The following is a 15,003-nucleotide window of genomic DNA, read 5'->3' on the forward strand; positions in this document are numbered from 1 at the left end:
TGGATCCACGCCCGTTCAGCCGCTTCTGAATTCTCCAATGATGTGTTATGTGGATAGACTATGATAGTTAAGTGGCCCAGAGATCTAAATTCACCTTCCTGGGTCACAGGAAATTTAAGATCCAGTTAAGAGAAGCAGAGGGGGTTGTTTGGGGAGTGGGGGTGGAACAGAGGCTCGCTGTGATTTGCTGTTGCGTGCGTTAAAGTTTTATGGCCCATGTTGCATCCCCTGGGAGGATAAAGCGCAAGGAGCATGAACAAACCCATAAAGTTACGAAGGGTTTATGTGCTATAATTAATATGGAACTTTCTATGAACTTTATAATAGTTTTACTTTCTTAATTTCACATGAGTTTTTGGCTCGCTAATGAGTAATCTTGAACGCTGCTAATGGAACTGAAGGTTTGGAGTTTCGTGTGGAATTATAACGAGATCCATTACACTGAAGTGAAGCAGCCTACATGCCTGCCTTATTGTAATTTTCCGAGGCGGCTGTGCGTGCCCTGGGAAGCGTTCTTGAGCTGTGGCCAACTTTACACTAAAAAATAAATAAATACTGCATCGATGGAGCTTTACTGGCAAATCCTCCATGTGCGAGTGCAGCTTTGCTTGCAGAAGCACTTTTCATCGGTGCTGGATGGTTTAGCAGATCACAATGTCGTAAGTCACATCTGTAGCAAAAATCATAGTAGGATGAAAGTTCAAGGTACAAATCTGGCCCGATTTCCACCATGAAGTCAAACAAGTGTTGTGAAATTACAGCTGCTTTGTTGTTTTTTTTTTAGCTACAGAGGGAAATACAGTCCTAAGTAAATGTGGGATATTCCCTACTGTGTTTTGGAGGGAAGCGTTGTGGTGGTTGTGAGGAAACCGAGTAGCAAAGTGATGCCTGGAGGAATTTAACTCTTGCTATCTGTGGCAATGACACAGATTGCCTCTGTGACCTCTGATGAAAACCCTCTGCAAGGAAGGGAGCCGAATATTGGGGTGGAGACCTGGTAAGGGTAAGGTCTGCCAACACTGGTGGGCACAGCAGAGGAGCAGCCTTTGTCCTCTGTGCCAAGCCTTGCCATTTTGTCTGCAGTCCTCCATTTGGAGGTGACAAAACAGGGTTCGAGGCATTCCTGACAGAACACATCCGGCAGCGGTTGTGTTACATCTCCTGTGCTGTATCAGCAGCACTTCCAAGTGACACATTTCTATATTCAAAGTCCAGATCACAAAATTACACTAGGAAGACACAGAACAACCATTTTCAGTGTGGGGTTATCCTGATTAATTCCACCGGATAGAAAGGGAGCTTTCAAAGCAAATATGCATGCATCACTTGGGGTGATCCACTCTCTTGCTTGGTCCTTGTAGCTGGGGGGCCATTTTTCAAGGTCAGACCTGTTTTAGGGATGATGAGATTTAGCATTCTTTCACATAATGTGATTACTGTGTGTCTTTCTGACCATGCAGCTTGAAGATTCTTTATCAGACAGGCTCAGAGGTAAGGGAGGTGGCAGAGGTAGTGCTGGGAATGTTGTGAAGAAATGCCATTATGAAACGCAAAGAAGGGGGTGCGTGGAGGGCAGTCGCATTAGAGGATGAACCTTCCACTGCTGTCATGCGAAGGAGCGAGGTACTGACAGTAGGAGCTGAAGGTTTAAAGTCAGCAAGTTCTGAAAACTTCTACCAAAACATTTTAAGGGATCTCTCCATAGGCAATTTCTGGATTATTAATACTGATAACTGATGACAGTGGAAAAAAGTTAATAAAGCGAGCTGAATAATTGTAGGTCTGCCAGCCTTGCAAAATAATGGAATGAATGATATAGGACTTGACTGATATGGAGGTAAGGGGAAATAATACAATTAATGTCAATTAAAATGTGCCTATGGAAAATAAGCTGATGAGATGTAACTGGGGATGTGGTTTGGCTGATAAAAGCAATAATGTGTGATGTAAAATACTTTGCCTTCTTAATGAATTGAACGGCATGCAAAGCGCTATTTTGAATGAGAAATGAGAAGGATGCAAAATCAGGAATGTTCAGCAGCTGCTGGCTGAGCTGGGAGCCGCGGGGAGGTGAGCAGCGCTGTGGGACCTTCATTGGAGGGCCCATCCGTGGGCACTGCCTTCAGCCCCGCTGCCGTGCGCTGCGCTCCCATCGCTCCTGGCACACGGCGCTCGTAAATTAGAGAACAGCTCACGTTTATCATACACATCACTGCTTATCTTGTAAACTCATCTGCTGTGCTTGCACGAGTAGTTGATTTAACAGCATGTATATTGTTGAACTTGACACATCTAAGAGTATAATCAAGCTCTGAAAATACCGGGTGTGCTCAGCTCCGGGTTGTGCTCTTGCTCTGCGTTCTGAAATGATTGCTGCCTGGATTCCCTTTTGTTGGCTACAGGTCACGGCAAGTTGCTGTGCTGTACATCATTAGGAAGGAGTTTTATCATGATGCTGGCATCTGTTCAGTGACATAAAATGATGAGATGTGTAAAAGGAAGAAGTTGATTGTCTTTTTCCTATATATTTCCAAATGAGAGATTACGTTAATTTTGTAGGGTGAAATGCAAATCAGAAGATCCCTCCCGAGGGATTCTGGGCAGTGGTGAGCCAGGAGGGTGAGAATGGCAAAGGAAGGGAAGGAGGGGAGGCTTAAAGGAGCTGCTGGCCCTTGTGTTGCAGCACGGCTGCGCTGCCCTGCTGCGGCTGTGCGCACACCTCACTGCTGGACTCCCGTTCCCAGGTGCTGTGGGAGGCATGGCAGAGGCGTCCCAGTGTCGGTGCTCACCTCTGCCAGGCTGATGTCAGGGCTTTGGTGTTTTGGGTGCCTTTGCTTTTAAGGGACATCGGTGCACCTTCAGTCTGCATCTTCAGCAGCAAAAAAAGGATCATTTTGCATTCTTCAGTATTTATGCTATTGAGACACCTGGGCATCGTGAGGCAGGAAGGTTTTCATCCCTCTACCTCTCGTTTTGAGGAACTCTGTTTGCTTTCTGAGCTGTCATGGAAAGAAAAGTAACCTGTTTTCAAGCGGGTGCAGCACATCTTAGAGTTTTACAGAAACTAATAGACCTTGAGTTGCATTTCTGCTGCAGCTCGTCAAAATTATAGCAGGTAGGGGAGCTCTGTGGTTATTTACTTGCAAATCTCATCTAGTGTGGACTTCATTGATGCCTTTCCTGGCAGGTCATATCGCCGTGCTCACAGCTTCTGTAATGGTTCGTTACTACTGCTTGTAAAGAATTCTCTCAGGGGGAAATGGTGAGCTGAGATGGGTACAGGTAGGCACACGTCTGCTCGTGCACAAGTCCATAAAGCTGCCCTCAACTTTGCAGCCATACAGGATTAAATGGTATTTTTATTTCTGAGATAAAGGTGAATTCCAACAGGAAGCTGTGTGCTTACAGCTGCACATTGCTGCTCTTTGAGGACTGCAGCGGGGGACTTCCGAGGCGGGTTGTGATTAGGGTCTGCTAACAGGAACCACAGGTTCTCTTCCATGCATATCACGTGTGTTCTCTTCTTTCCAGATGATCATGGGAACAGCAATGGCAGTCATGTAAAGATCTTTTTACCGAAGAAGTTGCTCGAATGTCTACCAAAATGCTCAAGTTTACCCAAGGAGAGGCACCGCTGGAACACTAATGAGGTAATTAACTCTGCTGTTCTCAAACAGTCCCCTCTTTATCCTCACGGGTTGTTTTTTGACAACGTGCTGCATAAGTTACAGAATCTGAATTCAGTTGCTCTGAACCATGTTGTTTAAATAATCAAATCATATTAAATGTTGAAAACGGGCTTTAAACTAGGCTTGAAGGCAAACACGGGAGCTGATCAGTGGTACGGCAGGAGTCGTTACTCGTGTGTGTGTCACCTGTCTGAGTCAAATTTTGTATCATCTTAGGGACGTGTTTCAAAATTGTTTAAAATTTGATGCTTAGGTGCGGTGTTAAACAGTGCTGCCTTGCTATTGGGAATGTGTGCAGGCTGTTTTAAAAAGAAAAACACACACAGAATAACAAAACCCAAGGCAGTGCACATTCTTTCTTGCAAAGCAGGATTCTGAGGAATACTTTGCCTGCAGTTTGAGAAATCAGACATTTTATACTGGAATCCAGTTACTTTGAATGCGTTAGTTTGCATATCTCCTGCTAGCCAGCACGTTTGTGCTCACTGAAATGAAGTCACTGCTTAAGATCCAGGTGCCTGGTGGTCGAAGGTAAGGGTAGGCAGGCCAAATGCGTCTGTGATCCCTTGCTTTTATTCCCCTGGGTTGGAAGGTGGAAGGGTCAGATGGGTCACAGGAGAGTTCAGCATCCTGCACAGGAGGAGGTAAAGTGTAAAATGCTTGTCAGCATATTGTTGGTGTAGGCTTGTCTCATGCCTTAATTCTAGATGGATTGTTTGCTAGTAATCGTAAATAATCAACTAGCACATTAAAAAAAAAAGTGCTTTTAAGCATCAGGTTTGTCACTCATTTATATCTCTTACTTCTAAAATCTGGGAGCTGGCCCTGTGCTTGGGTCAGTGCTGCTGGTGGCCCTTCCAGCACGTGCTGCACGTTGATGGTGTTTTTCCCACTGCATTACTGAAAACAGAGAGCTTTCATCGTGGTGAGAGATTTTTGGCCTTATTAGGGCAGAGCAAAACAGCAAAATTGTATGCCTGCAGAAAGCCTTGGACAGTTTGTGTTAGGTATATGGGAAAGGTAACGTAGCTTAGAGATTTTGTTGTCCCCCAGCTGGGAGTTTGAAATGCTCAGTGTTATAGAAGTTGAATTTTCGTAGGGTATAACCAAATAATAATGCTGGACTGCGTTTCGTGCTTGATTCCTGAGGGAACACATTTCTCATCTGACTGCACAGGTGTTCTCAGTTGTTCTCAGTGTGCTGGGGAGGGCACAAGTTTTGAAACATTGAAGGAAAAAGCGTGTTTTGTAGAAATGGTACTTAGAGATTCCTTGTGTTAATTTCAACACCACCAGTGCCCCTTGCAAGGTCTCTTTCAGATAGCAAGGGTCATGGAATCATAGGATGTCCCATGTTGGAAGGGACCTCTGGGGACCATCAAGTCCAACTGCTGGCTGTGCACAGGACTACGTGAGGACCAGCTGTCTGGGAGCGTTGTCTGAACACTCTGAGCTCTGGAGGCCGTGGGGCTGCCAGGGCTCCTTCCCTGTGCTTGCTGTGCTGCGTTCCGTGGCAGTGTTTCAAGGAGCTCCAAGCACAGCCTGTATATGGGCTGTGTTCCTTAACATGCTGCTCAGAGGGCACGTGTTGCACGTTAACCCGCCGGCCTGGGCTCTGCTGATGGCTTTTGTTACATCTGCAAATGAGATGCTGCAAACGCTCTGCGCAGAGGTCAGGGAGCAGCTGGGGTTTGTTCTTTCCTCCTCCAGGGCATCACCATGGGAACGCAGGCAAATAACTTTTTCTGAGCACTTTCATCTGTAGATTGAGGATAATGGTCGTGTGTTGCTCTGGGTTGGGTAATTAGGGCGGAGGAACAATATCCTCTGAGAAGTGGGAACTGTTGTGGTTGACTTCACGCTTAGCCAAATAATGCGGTGAGCAGCAAGAGAAATGGAGCATTTACAACCACTTAACGCTTAGAACATGTTATGGAGATGTTTGCTTTGAGTCCGATTATGCAGTTTTAACTAAAATGTTTGATGGAAATATGTTTCCATATCGAAATGTCATCTCTTCTTAAATCAAGTTCATGGTGTTTTTATATTTTGCAGAGAAGGAAGTGTTCCTTCCAATTTAATTTTTTTCCCCGCGATGCACAATCATCAGTCTAGCCAAGTCGTTTAATTATAGATTGAGATTTTTTGAGATGCCTGTGGAAGTTGCGAGCTTCTATTTATTTTGCTCAGGAGAATAGAGAGGGATCTTCGTGCGGTTCCTCACGCAGTAGTTAATCGCCAGAACATTCTGCGGATCCGAGCGCTTGTGAGCGCAGCGCTGGGCTCTGCTCACGGCCGGCCGGGAGCTGCTGCACAGCTCTGGTCCCAGCGGAGGAGCAGGCCTTCCCCACGCGGCTGCAGGGCCGCCTGCTGCTGGCTCTTGTCTGCGCTTTGTCCCCTAATGGAGACGGCAGAGGTCGCGGGCTCATTAGCCGGTAATCGCTTTAGGCAGCGAGAAATGTTGTCTGCAGGAAATTCATCTTGCTTCTTCGTGTACAATGATCAGATTATCGAGGCACCGGGAGCTTCCCCGCCGCTGCGCTGTCTCGGAGCGCAGATAGGTGCGGGGCCGGGGCTGTTGGTGTAACCTTGCCTTCGTGCCGCGCCTGCCAAGCGCGGATTGCAGTTGTGAGCAGAGATGCCATTCATTAACGGGGTTGGCAGCCGCAGCCATTAATCATCCTCGTAAACACTTAATGGCACAGTCAAAGAAAGACGAAAAAGTTAAGCACCCAAAATATAAAATATGACTTAGCGCTTTTGTTTCTGGCCGCATCCTGTGTTTATGTTCTCTGAAGGGACAAGCTGGAGCTGCCGCTATACACAGCGTGCTGCTATAGCTGCCAGGTGTTTGTAGGCTTGGCTTGAGGAGTCAAGCAAGAAATGGCAATTTTTCCTATAGAATATCTAAGATCAGTTTCTTCATTGAGTTTTCTATAAGTTTTGTACTTAGTTTTTGCATGGTAACGTGCAAACAAGTGCAGTTGCAAAACTCGATTTGAGCATTCTTTAGAGCAGTGATTCTTTAACATGTAAAGAAGAGCAGAGCTGTGCCTTAGCATAGCTCTTGTGCTGTGGGACATCCGTGTTCCTGCAGTGGCAGTGCCTGCTGCAGCCCCATGTTTGCATGCATTTGTTTCAGCCTTTAAGAGCAGCATTCCGGGTTTCCCCCGCTGAGTCTGCCTGCTGTTGCTGTGGGAAGTCGAGGCGCAGCGCCGCGTTCGTGGACTTCAGTTGCACACCCATTTATGTCTCTGGTTGTGTCTTGCATTTTTGCTTTGCTTGCAGGTTGGTGATATTCTTTCTTTCCAGTTGACATTGAGGTATTTCCCATCTCCTCAGAGATGTAGAAGGCTTTGGGAGTTGTCTGAGGGCCATAAGGGACCCAGCTGGTGGGGCTGGGAGCCCCAGGAGGCGGCACCGGGCACTGAGCACTGCTGGCTGCGTGCTGCCCAAGCAGCAGGGCGCCGCTTCTGTGGGTGCTTTTCTCATGCTTTGAGGTGCATTTTAGAATTGACGCTCCTTCATTTTCTCTCATTTTCCTATAGAACACCTGTAGCTTTCAGGCTTTGCTGGGTAGCCTGATGTGCTGTAGTACTTTGCTACGTTTGCATGCTTGCGCTGCACGCATCGTGGTGGTTTGAGGCTGAACAGTGAAAGAGATGGAAATGTGTTTAACAGAAGCACTTCATTACGGGTTTATTTTGTGAAATTAATGAAATTCTGTGCTTTGCCTAATGTACAAAGCAGAAAATGTGCTATTGGCTTTGCTTTTGCAGTTTCTCAGTCATGTTTACATAATTAGTGAATGTTGTGTGCAGGCTCCGTGATTGAGCAGAACTGAAAGGTTATCATTCCTGGCAACTGCAGCAAAAGCCCATTAATACCTGCTGTAACACTTGTGGGCTGGTGGAGAAAGATCCTTTGGCTTCCTCTGAGGAAGAGCTGCCTCACTTTCCCTTCCCTTTTGTTAAATGCTAGAGCCAACTTTGTAACTGTGTGTTAAGTCTTCAGGAATGGCTGATTTTGCAGTTCTGTGCCATTAACATCTTGGAGTCCTGCTACCAAACTGAGTCCTGCAAAGCAAAGCAAATGGATGGAGAAGTATTGTTTTGGGCAATGCGTTGCCCTCCTGTTTTTATTCCAGGTGAGCCTGTCTTTTTTGCATTAGTTGATAGCTAAATGAAAAACAAAATCTTAATAAGTTTGAGCTTATTCTAGCTCAAGCCAATACCATTCTAGCATTTATTTCTGTTTTTTGCACTGCAAGGAAAGTGCATAACTCTGCACCCCTGCAGGAGAAGGTGCCACGTGTGGAGGGCAGCTCGGCAGCCCCAGCTCAGCCGTGGTCCTGCTGCGATGTCTGTTGCTGCAGAGAAAAAAGGGAAAGCTGCCTTCCAGGCATGAGGGTTCTCCCTTTAAAGACTATTTTAAGGGTTTCCCACGTTGGCAGAGGTGCCTGAAACCATTTAAGATGACTCTGTTTTAGATCTATGGGGACGCTCGTGTCTGCGCGTTAAAGCTTCTTTCAAAAATACATATCTATTGGTAGGGTAGGTGCAAACCTTTTAATATCAGGGCTATAAAGCTTCTAGAAGCTGCAGGGAGGAAGGAGGATGTTTCTGAGGATCCAACTGTTTGCCCAGGAAGGCTGCAGGAATTACAGGAAGCTTTCTTTGCATTTAAAGCAGCTCCCCTGCCTCTTTGGAGTGGCTCACCGATGCCTGCTGTGTGGGTACGCTCCTGCTCCGGGCTCAGCTCACCCCACTTGCGTTGGCTTGGCTCCCTCTGTGCCCTGCTGATGCTATGCTGGGTTACCAGAGATGTGCCCTGCCACAGAGTGCAGCCCGGTGCTGCCAGCTGGGTCTGGAGGTGTGATGCTGGGAGGCAGCGATGGGAGCACGACCAAACAGCGGCATAGGCTTTGTTTGTGGGGGGAAATAAGGCAAAAAGGAGAATGTACAACTGAGAAAAGCACCTTTTGTCCAGGTGGGAACTGACCGGCGAAGCGTGGCTGTTTATTTTCTGCACTAAAGAGATTCCTTATTATAGGATTTGGGTCTGTCACTCAGCCTGGCATTCTTAAAAGCTTGGGCTCATTGTAGTTGTTGCCAGATAAAACGGAAAAAAAAATCATTCTTTTGAAGATGGGAACTAACCTATAAAGGATGAATCCATACAGAAAGCTCAGAAAGCAAATACTTGTTTCAGCCCCCACCTAGAAGTTCATACAAATGCAAAGCTGATTAGTCGTCATGGGTGGGTTTAAATTTGCCCATCAGTTCCGGATTCTCTGTCGTCTGCTTCTCCTGACTTGCATCTTCTGGTTCTTACTCCTTAATGGGGCAAGCATTGCTCTGAAAGGTGCTGTCAAAAACCATAGAATCCTGCACGGGGGGAGTGAGAAGTCAGAGTTGTGTATTACATAAAGCCATTCCTGGAATGTGAAGTGCGTTGCTTTGGGAGCTCTGGAGGTGTTTGTGTGGGGTGCTGCCGCGTGGTGCGTTGGCTCCCCAGCCTGCCCAGCACTGAGTGATATCCCTGCATGGCACTCAGAGCTGCGCTTTGCGAGGAAAATGTTACAACAAAGTCAATTTACAAAGTCAATTTAAATGTCTCTTTGCCAGGACTGCGTGTATAAACACAAATGAATTGGTTCGCTTGTCAACTGAATGGAAACGGAGGATATTACATTTTGTAAGTGATTGAAATCCTGCCTTTTCCATCTCGCGTTCGGTACTTCCAAGGGTGACTGTTTTGCTTAGAAGAGAAAAATCTAGGAGAAAAAGGAGAACCAGACATCAGGGGAAAATCAGCACAGGGAAAAGTGTGGATTTCAGACAGGGACGGTGCTTGGAAAGGCCTGAGTGGAACTGAGACTTGATTTGGGCACCAGGAGTGACCGTGGGGGCACTGCGGGCAGCACAGCAGCTCTGGAGGAGGGGGGAGGAATCTCTTTCAGTGAGGGGGAGGCTGAAAAAAGGAAAGCTTTGAGCTGAGATGCTGGCACTGCTGGTGGGCAAACACGGCTGTGTCATGAGGGCAGGAGCAGGGAGCGCGTGTCTGGTATTGGTTATTGGAGAAAGATAATGCGAGTATGGGGAGAAAAGCCTACTTAGCACAAAGCTCCAGGAAGACGGCTGGTGCCTCTGATCTCAGAAGGCTTTTTTCGGCCTTTCATGAAGGATGTGGTGGCTGTCAGAGCCACTCGGGGACTCCCAGGCGCTCACCCTCTGCCTGCTGTGCCCGTGGCCGTGGTGTGGCGGCTATCTTTAATTTATTTATCTTTGAGGAATTTCTGTTGGTAAGGTTTGTGCTAACGCCTTCTGGCTTTAACTGCCTGCTGAGTCATTGAAAACCCATGTCTTTGTTGTTAAATTGTTTCTGAGTTGATTTGTTCCTGATTTGTCCTCCAAGATGAGGCTGTCTTCAAGCTGTGTGGCTTATGCTGCCGCAAAGCACAGAGCCTTCGTGTAACACAAGGAAGGGGAAGCCCGGCTGGTTGGTTCCCAAAAACTCCTGGGTTTTGTTTGTTTGTTTCCTCCTTGTGCTTTTAGCAGCACTCCTTGTCAACATTTTATCATGCACATTTTTGCTTCTGATGTGATATGTGGCCACAGGCTGTTGGGAAGCACTCCAAACCAGTGTGTGCCGTGGGGCTGAGCCTGGGCCGGGACGGGGCGTGCGGCCCCCCCAGCTGGCAGGGACTCCTTTGTGTCCTGCTCACAACCGCCCTGGCGTTTGTCTGCTTCCATGCTCAAATACTGCAGGATGACACCGTGGCATGAGCAAAATCCAGTGTTGACTGGAAAGAAAACAGGCACTGGTGGGCTATTTTAACTCTTACGGGGAGCTGGTAAATGCTGGAAATAATGGAGGTTCATTTTAAGTCTGATGTAGCAATAAGTTCAGTGGAGAGTTTGGAGATGGCTGGGAAGGGATGTGGGAGCGGAACCAGCGCTTCCTCCATGGCGGTGCGGGGATGTGTGCGGGGCAGCAGCGGTGCAGGAGGATGCAGTGTGTGCTCTGGAGCAGTGCTGAGGCAAAGGAGAGCACTGCGTGTGCTGCAGCTCTGAGCACGCCGATTTCTCCACCGTTGGTGGCTTCTTTACCTGATGGAGAGGTTTGTGTCTGCTTCAGACACAGCTGTGTTGGTACAGATGGGATTGCTGAGGCCAAATGCCCGCAGCTGGGGGAGGAGGGCGGCCACAGGGGAGCTGAGCTGGGAAGGGCTGCTGTGCCCTTGGTGGGTGTCTGTCTTTAAAGCTATCTGATGTAAATATTACACTCTCTGCATAAATTTAGGAAGATAATTGACTGTGTCTTGCTGGAAAATGGGTACCAAAGATTTTTTTTTATAGCTTCTATGTAATTGAAATTCTAGCAGGAGAGGCCTTTGTCTCGGCAACCACGTCTGAATTACTTCTTTATTGTAGTGTTAAACTGCCATGTTATGATGTTAGTGACTCGGTGTAGGGATGTGTCAATAATTACAATACCTCCAGTTCCTCGCTTGCTGTAGGCGCTCTGCGGAGCAGGCGATGCCCAGCAGCACGGCCTGCGCTGCCCTGCGCCCCGCGGCAGCTGCTCACCTCCAGCACGGCTGCGTGCCCGGCCCTGGGCTGTGGGCGCTGCTGGGCTGCGTCCTGTGCTCTGCGAGCACTTCTGCGTGGAAGCGATGCGCCAGGAGCGTGCGGGACGCAGCTGTGGGCGGGCTGATGTCCGCCCGTGCTGGGGCAGCTCTGTTGTGTGAATTTCAACATGTGATTTGATCCCATGGAAGGTGTCAGTGTTACTTACTGGAGCTCCTTTGTTTTGCAGAGATCTTGATGCAGACGTCCTTTTGGATTTCTTTTTAATATTGTGTGACCCTTCACCTTTGATCCCCTGACCTGCATTACTTTGGTAACCATTTCATTTTTTTATTTCGTTTCATTTTTAATTTTGCTGTGCAAGCTGTAACATTTCATCGTTTTAAACTGTAGTGTTCTTTGACTTCCCCGGTATATCTTTTTTCTGTGAAGGTGTGTGTTGTTGGCTTTTCTTAAATAAAAATGACTTCAGCTGTTGTAAAAAGAAATAAAGGTCGTACTTCTCATTGTTTTTTGCTTTTTAAGTTTAACGCTATGCATTTCCCTGTATGGTACGTTGCTTTTGACTTGTGTTCTCCCAAGACTAATTTATTTTGTCATTTCTGTACATCTTTGGTTTGAATTTGCATTTCTCTACGTTTCTTTTGTTCAGAAATACGTTATGATGTTTGCTGCGGTTTTTTCCTTCATTGGTCAACTTCTGGTAGCTCACAGTGATCACAGGAGCATTTAAGATTCTCTTTTGAATAAAAATATTTGTCGTTGTCACAGTTTGTTCCATGTCCTGAAGACAACTGTTCATGATGCTCAGCTTAAAACCAAAAGCTGTTCTAATTTGAGACCATCAGCGGGAAATGAAAATCTCCATCGAAGCCCAACTTGCTTTTCTTTTTGCACTGCTGAAGGCAAAAGGAAAGTTGTCAGTGCTGTGAGGTCATCAGTCACACGTGCTCGTGGAGGCGGTGCTGTGTGGGGACCCCAAAGCGTAGCAGCCATTTCTTCCATAGCTCTGGTGGAAGGTTCTGCACGTGAGACATGGGACACGGCCCCTGTGTCTCTCATGAAGGACAGCGAGGAATCCACTGAGTGGCCCCAATGAAGCACAGATTATTTTTTAAGTGTCTCGTTATTTCATTCTCTAACATTTAATGCTGAAGTTTTAATTGCACACAGCTGAAGTTGCTAAATGAGTGCTGAAATGGATTTAGGTCTTCTCTGAGCCTTGTTGCTGCTTATAAAAGTTTATATCTTTCATTAGAACCACAAATTAAAGTTTGACCTGTAGGGAACCGTTAGCAGGAGATCTGAGCGGACCTCACGTGGCTGCTGCTGTCATCTGCTCCTTGTTGGCAGACCCGAAGCACATCGGAGAGCCCTTTTGCTGCCGTTTGCCCCATGGTAGAGGCTGTAGGAAGCATCGCGTCGGTGTTGTGAGGAGCAGCACGGCGACTGCAGCTTCTTGACTCCGAGAAGTGAGAACGAATGAAGTGCGCTCCTTTCAGCAAAGGTTTGCTGCTCGTCACCTCAGCCTGGCGTTACCGCTCTGGCTGTCCCTTCCTGGACGCACTGCTGAGTTGGGATCGCTGGGACTGCGCTGCATGAGTGTGAGCTGGGAGCTGAGCCTGCGGGCAGGGCTGCTTCAGGGCCAGGCAGAGCCGGAGGAGGGAATGCTGCCAGTCCCGATCTTTGTTCTGACAGCAGGGATCATTGCTTTTAAAGTCGTATGAAACTTCATCTTGTTTTTGCACAGTCACCTGTTACAGTGCTGTGGCACTTATGAGCACTTTTTCAACACTGTTTTTAAGTATTTCCCCCGTGCTGATGTACGTGATTCTTTTTAGCCCAATGCTTAGAGTCAAGGAGGAAGTGGCACCCTGGTCGCTACTGGAAGCGTTGAAGTCGTTTCTGCTTTCCTGTCCTGTTCCAAACACGGCTGTAACTGTTCTGCAGACCCGAAGCCATCCGGGCACACAGGCCGTGTTCCCACAATGCTTCCCTGTGTGCTGAGCGTTGGCCTGTGAGCATAACACTGCTGCCAGCCTCACAGGTTTATCCTCCAGAGTCATCTTGAGCTATTTCTTATGTCTTCAGAACACAGGGTGGTGTTTTTAAAATTCAGTGGAAAAAATAGTTATTTTGTCCAAGAAAACTCCAAGGGCTGTTTCTCATAACGTGTATTTTACACCAGCAGCAGTTAGACCTGAATGCTGTGACTTTCTGGGAAGCCATTTTTAAGAACCTTTAGTTAGCATGGGGCAATGGAAAGGTGTCTTGCTTGCTGTGCAGCTTTGGCTGCCCTCCGGTAACGGGAACAGCAAGGGGAAACAAACAAGGAAATAAAAAGATGCAGTGCTGGGCATTGGGATCAATGATATAAAGATGTTGGAAGGTGGCTTGGAGGGAATGGGCTTGGTGCATTGAGGAGCCAGCACTGCCAGCCCCGTGACTTCCATCAGGTAAGCACTCCTGAGAAATGGCTGAGTTCATCTCAGTCCTCGTGCAGCAGGATGGCGTTTCCATCATGTTTACAAACGTTGGTAGGTGTGGAGTTATTCTGTTGCTGCTGCTTGCTGTGCTAATGGTGAATTTCGGTCAGCTCCTGTTTGTGCAGTGCAACAAATACAACCTGGGAAGCTTGTGTTGCAATGTTTCAAAGACTTCACGTGTTTCCTCTCCAAAAGTAGCTCTTTTAAATGAGCGTTCCTGAGCCGTGGTGACAGCCAGAGCAGAGCAGTGATGAAGCAGAGGTGGTGTTGATGTGTTGCAGCAAGTTTCAGCATTCGGTTCAGTGCTGACACCGTATTTAAAATTCAGCTGTAAGAATTGTTTTCAGTTTTGTGTGTAAACAGCAGTAAACACCAGTGAGCAAAGCTCCTTGGTTAGCACAACAAGCATTGCCATTTACCCTAACTTGAATTCTTTCCTCAGTTTTCCACTATATTGTTATTGGATGACAGTAAATCTTATCAGCATTTACCCTTTTATAACCTGAGATTACAGAACTTTATTCATGTTACTGAATGTGGTTTTTCTCCAGGTAGGAAATAAAGCACGTTTTAATCAAATACTTGATCAAAGAACTGCATAAATGCAACAGAGCATTGGTAAAGCCAGAGAACATTGTCAAGAGAGATGTACTTAAATGTTGGGAGAATACTCCACTGAAACAAATGATTCTGTTTACGAGGTTTTTCCTCTATTCAAAACTAAAATATCGACAATATCCACTCCTGAAACAACTCTTAATATTGAAATTCATGCAATATTTTCTCTTGCTGGATGCTTTTATATGCTGGCTTTAGCATAAGGCTAAATGGCTGGAATGAAATACCTTGCACATTTACTAGATTTAGAACACCGCATGTCTTGCATTGCAGGTAATGCAGCCAGAGTAGAATTAAGCTAATCTCCTTTATTCCATCCGATAGACATGTCTGTGTATCAGTCATGGGGTCGTGCTGTTCATTTAATAAAATATACATAGGCCACAGACAAATTGCTCACTTCAGTCTGGGCTACTTTGAAAAACAGATGTATCAGTCAACACAAGCAAGCACTGCTGGTTCTTCCTATAAATAATAAAACCCATCCAAGCATGCAGTGTGAAGGAGCATACAGGATGGGTAAAAAAGTGTCTGAGGGAACACGTCGGGATCTCTCACACTGAACATCGGCCATGGGGAGCTTGGGGACAACCTGTGGAGGAGGACACAGCTGTGAGC

The 15,003-nt window shown here is 46.8% G+C and overlaps 1 protein-coding gene across 2 annotated transcripts in view; it reads left to right on the top strand.

Moving 5' to 3' along the window:
* CAMTA1 (calmodulin binding transcription activator 1) overlaps positions 1-15,003 on the top strand; it is a gene marked incomplete at both ends in the record, with an annotated part of 208,992 nt that overhangs the window by 4,029 nt on the left and 189,960 nt on the right. For both annotated transcript variants that reach the window (XM_079545499.1, XM_079545500.1), the window contains one exon: positions 3,532-3,650. In XM_079545499.1, coding sequence (XP_079401625.1) covers positions 3,532-3,650 — 119 coding nt within the window. The remainder of the gene's footprint in view (positions 1-3,531; positions 3,651-15,003) is intronic.

Source organism: Tetrao urogallus (genome assembly GCF_951394365.1).
Source record: "Tetrao urogallus genome assembly, chromosome: 21".
NCBI lineage: Eukaryota > Metazoa > Chordata > Aves > Galliformes > Phasianidae > Tetrao > Tetrao urogallus.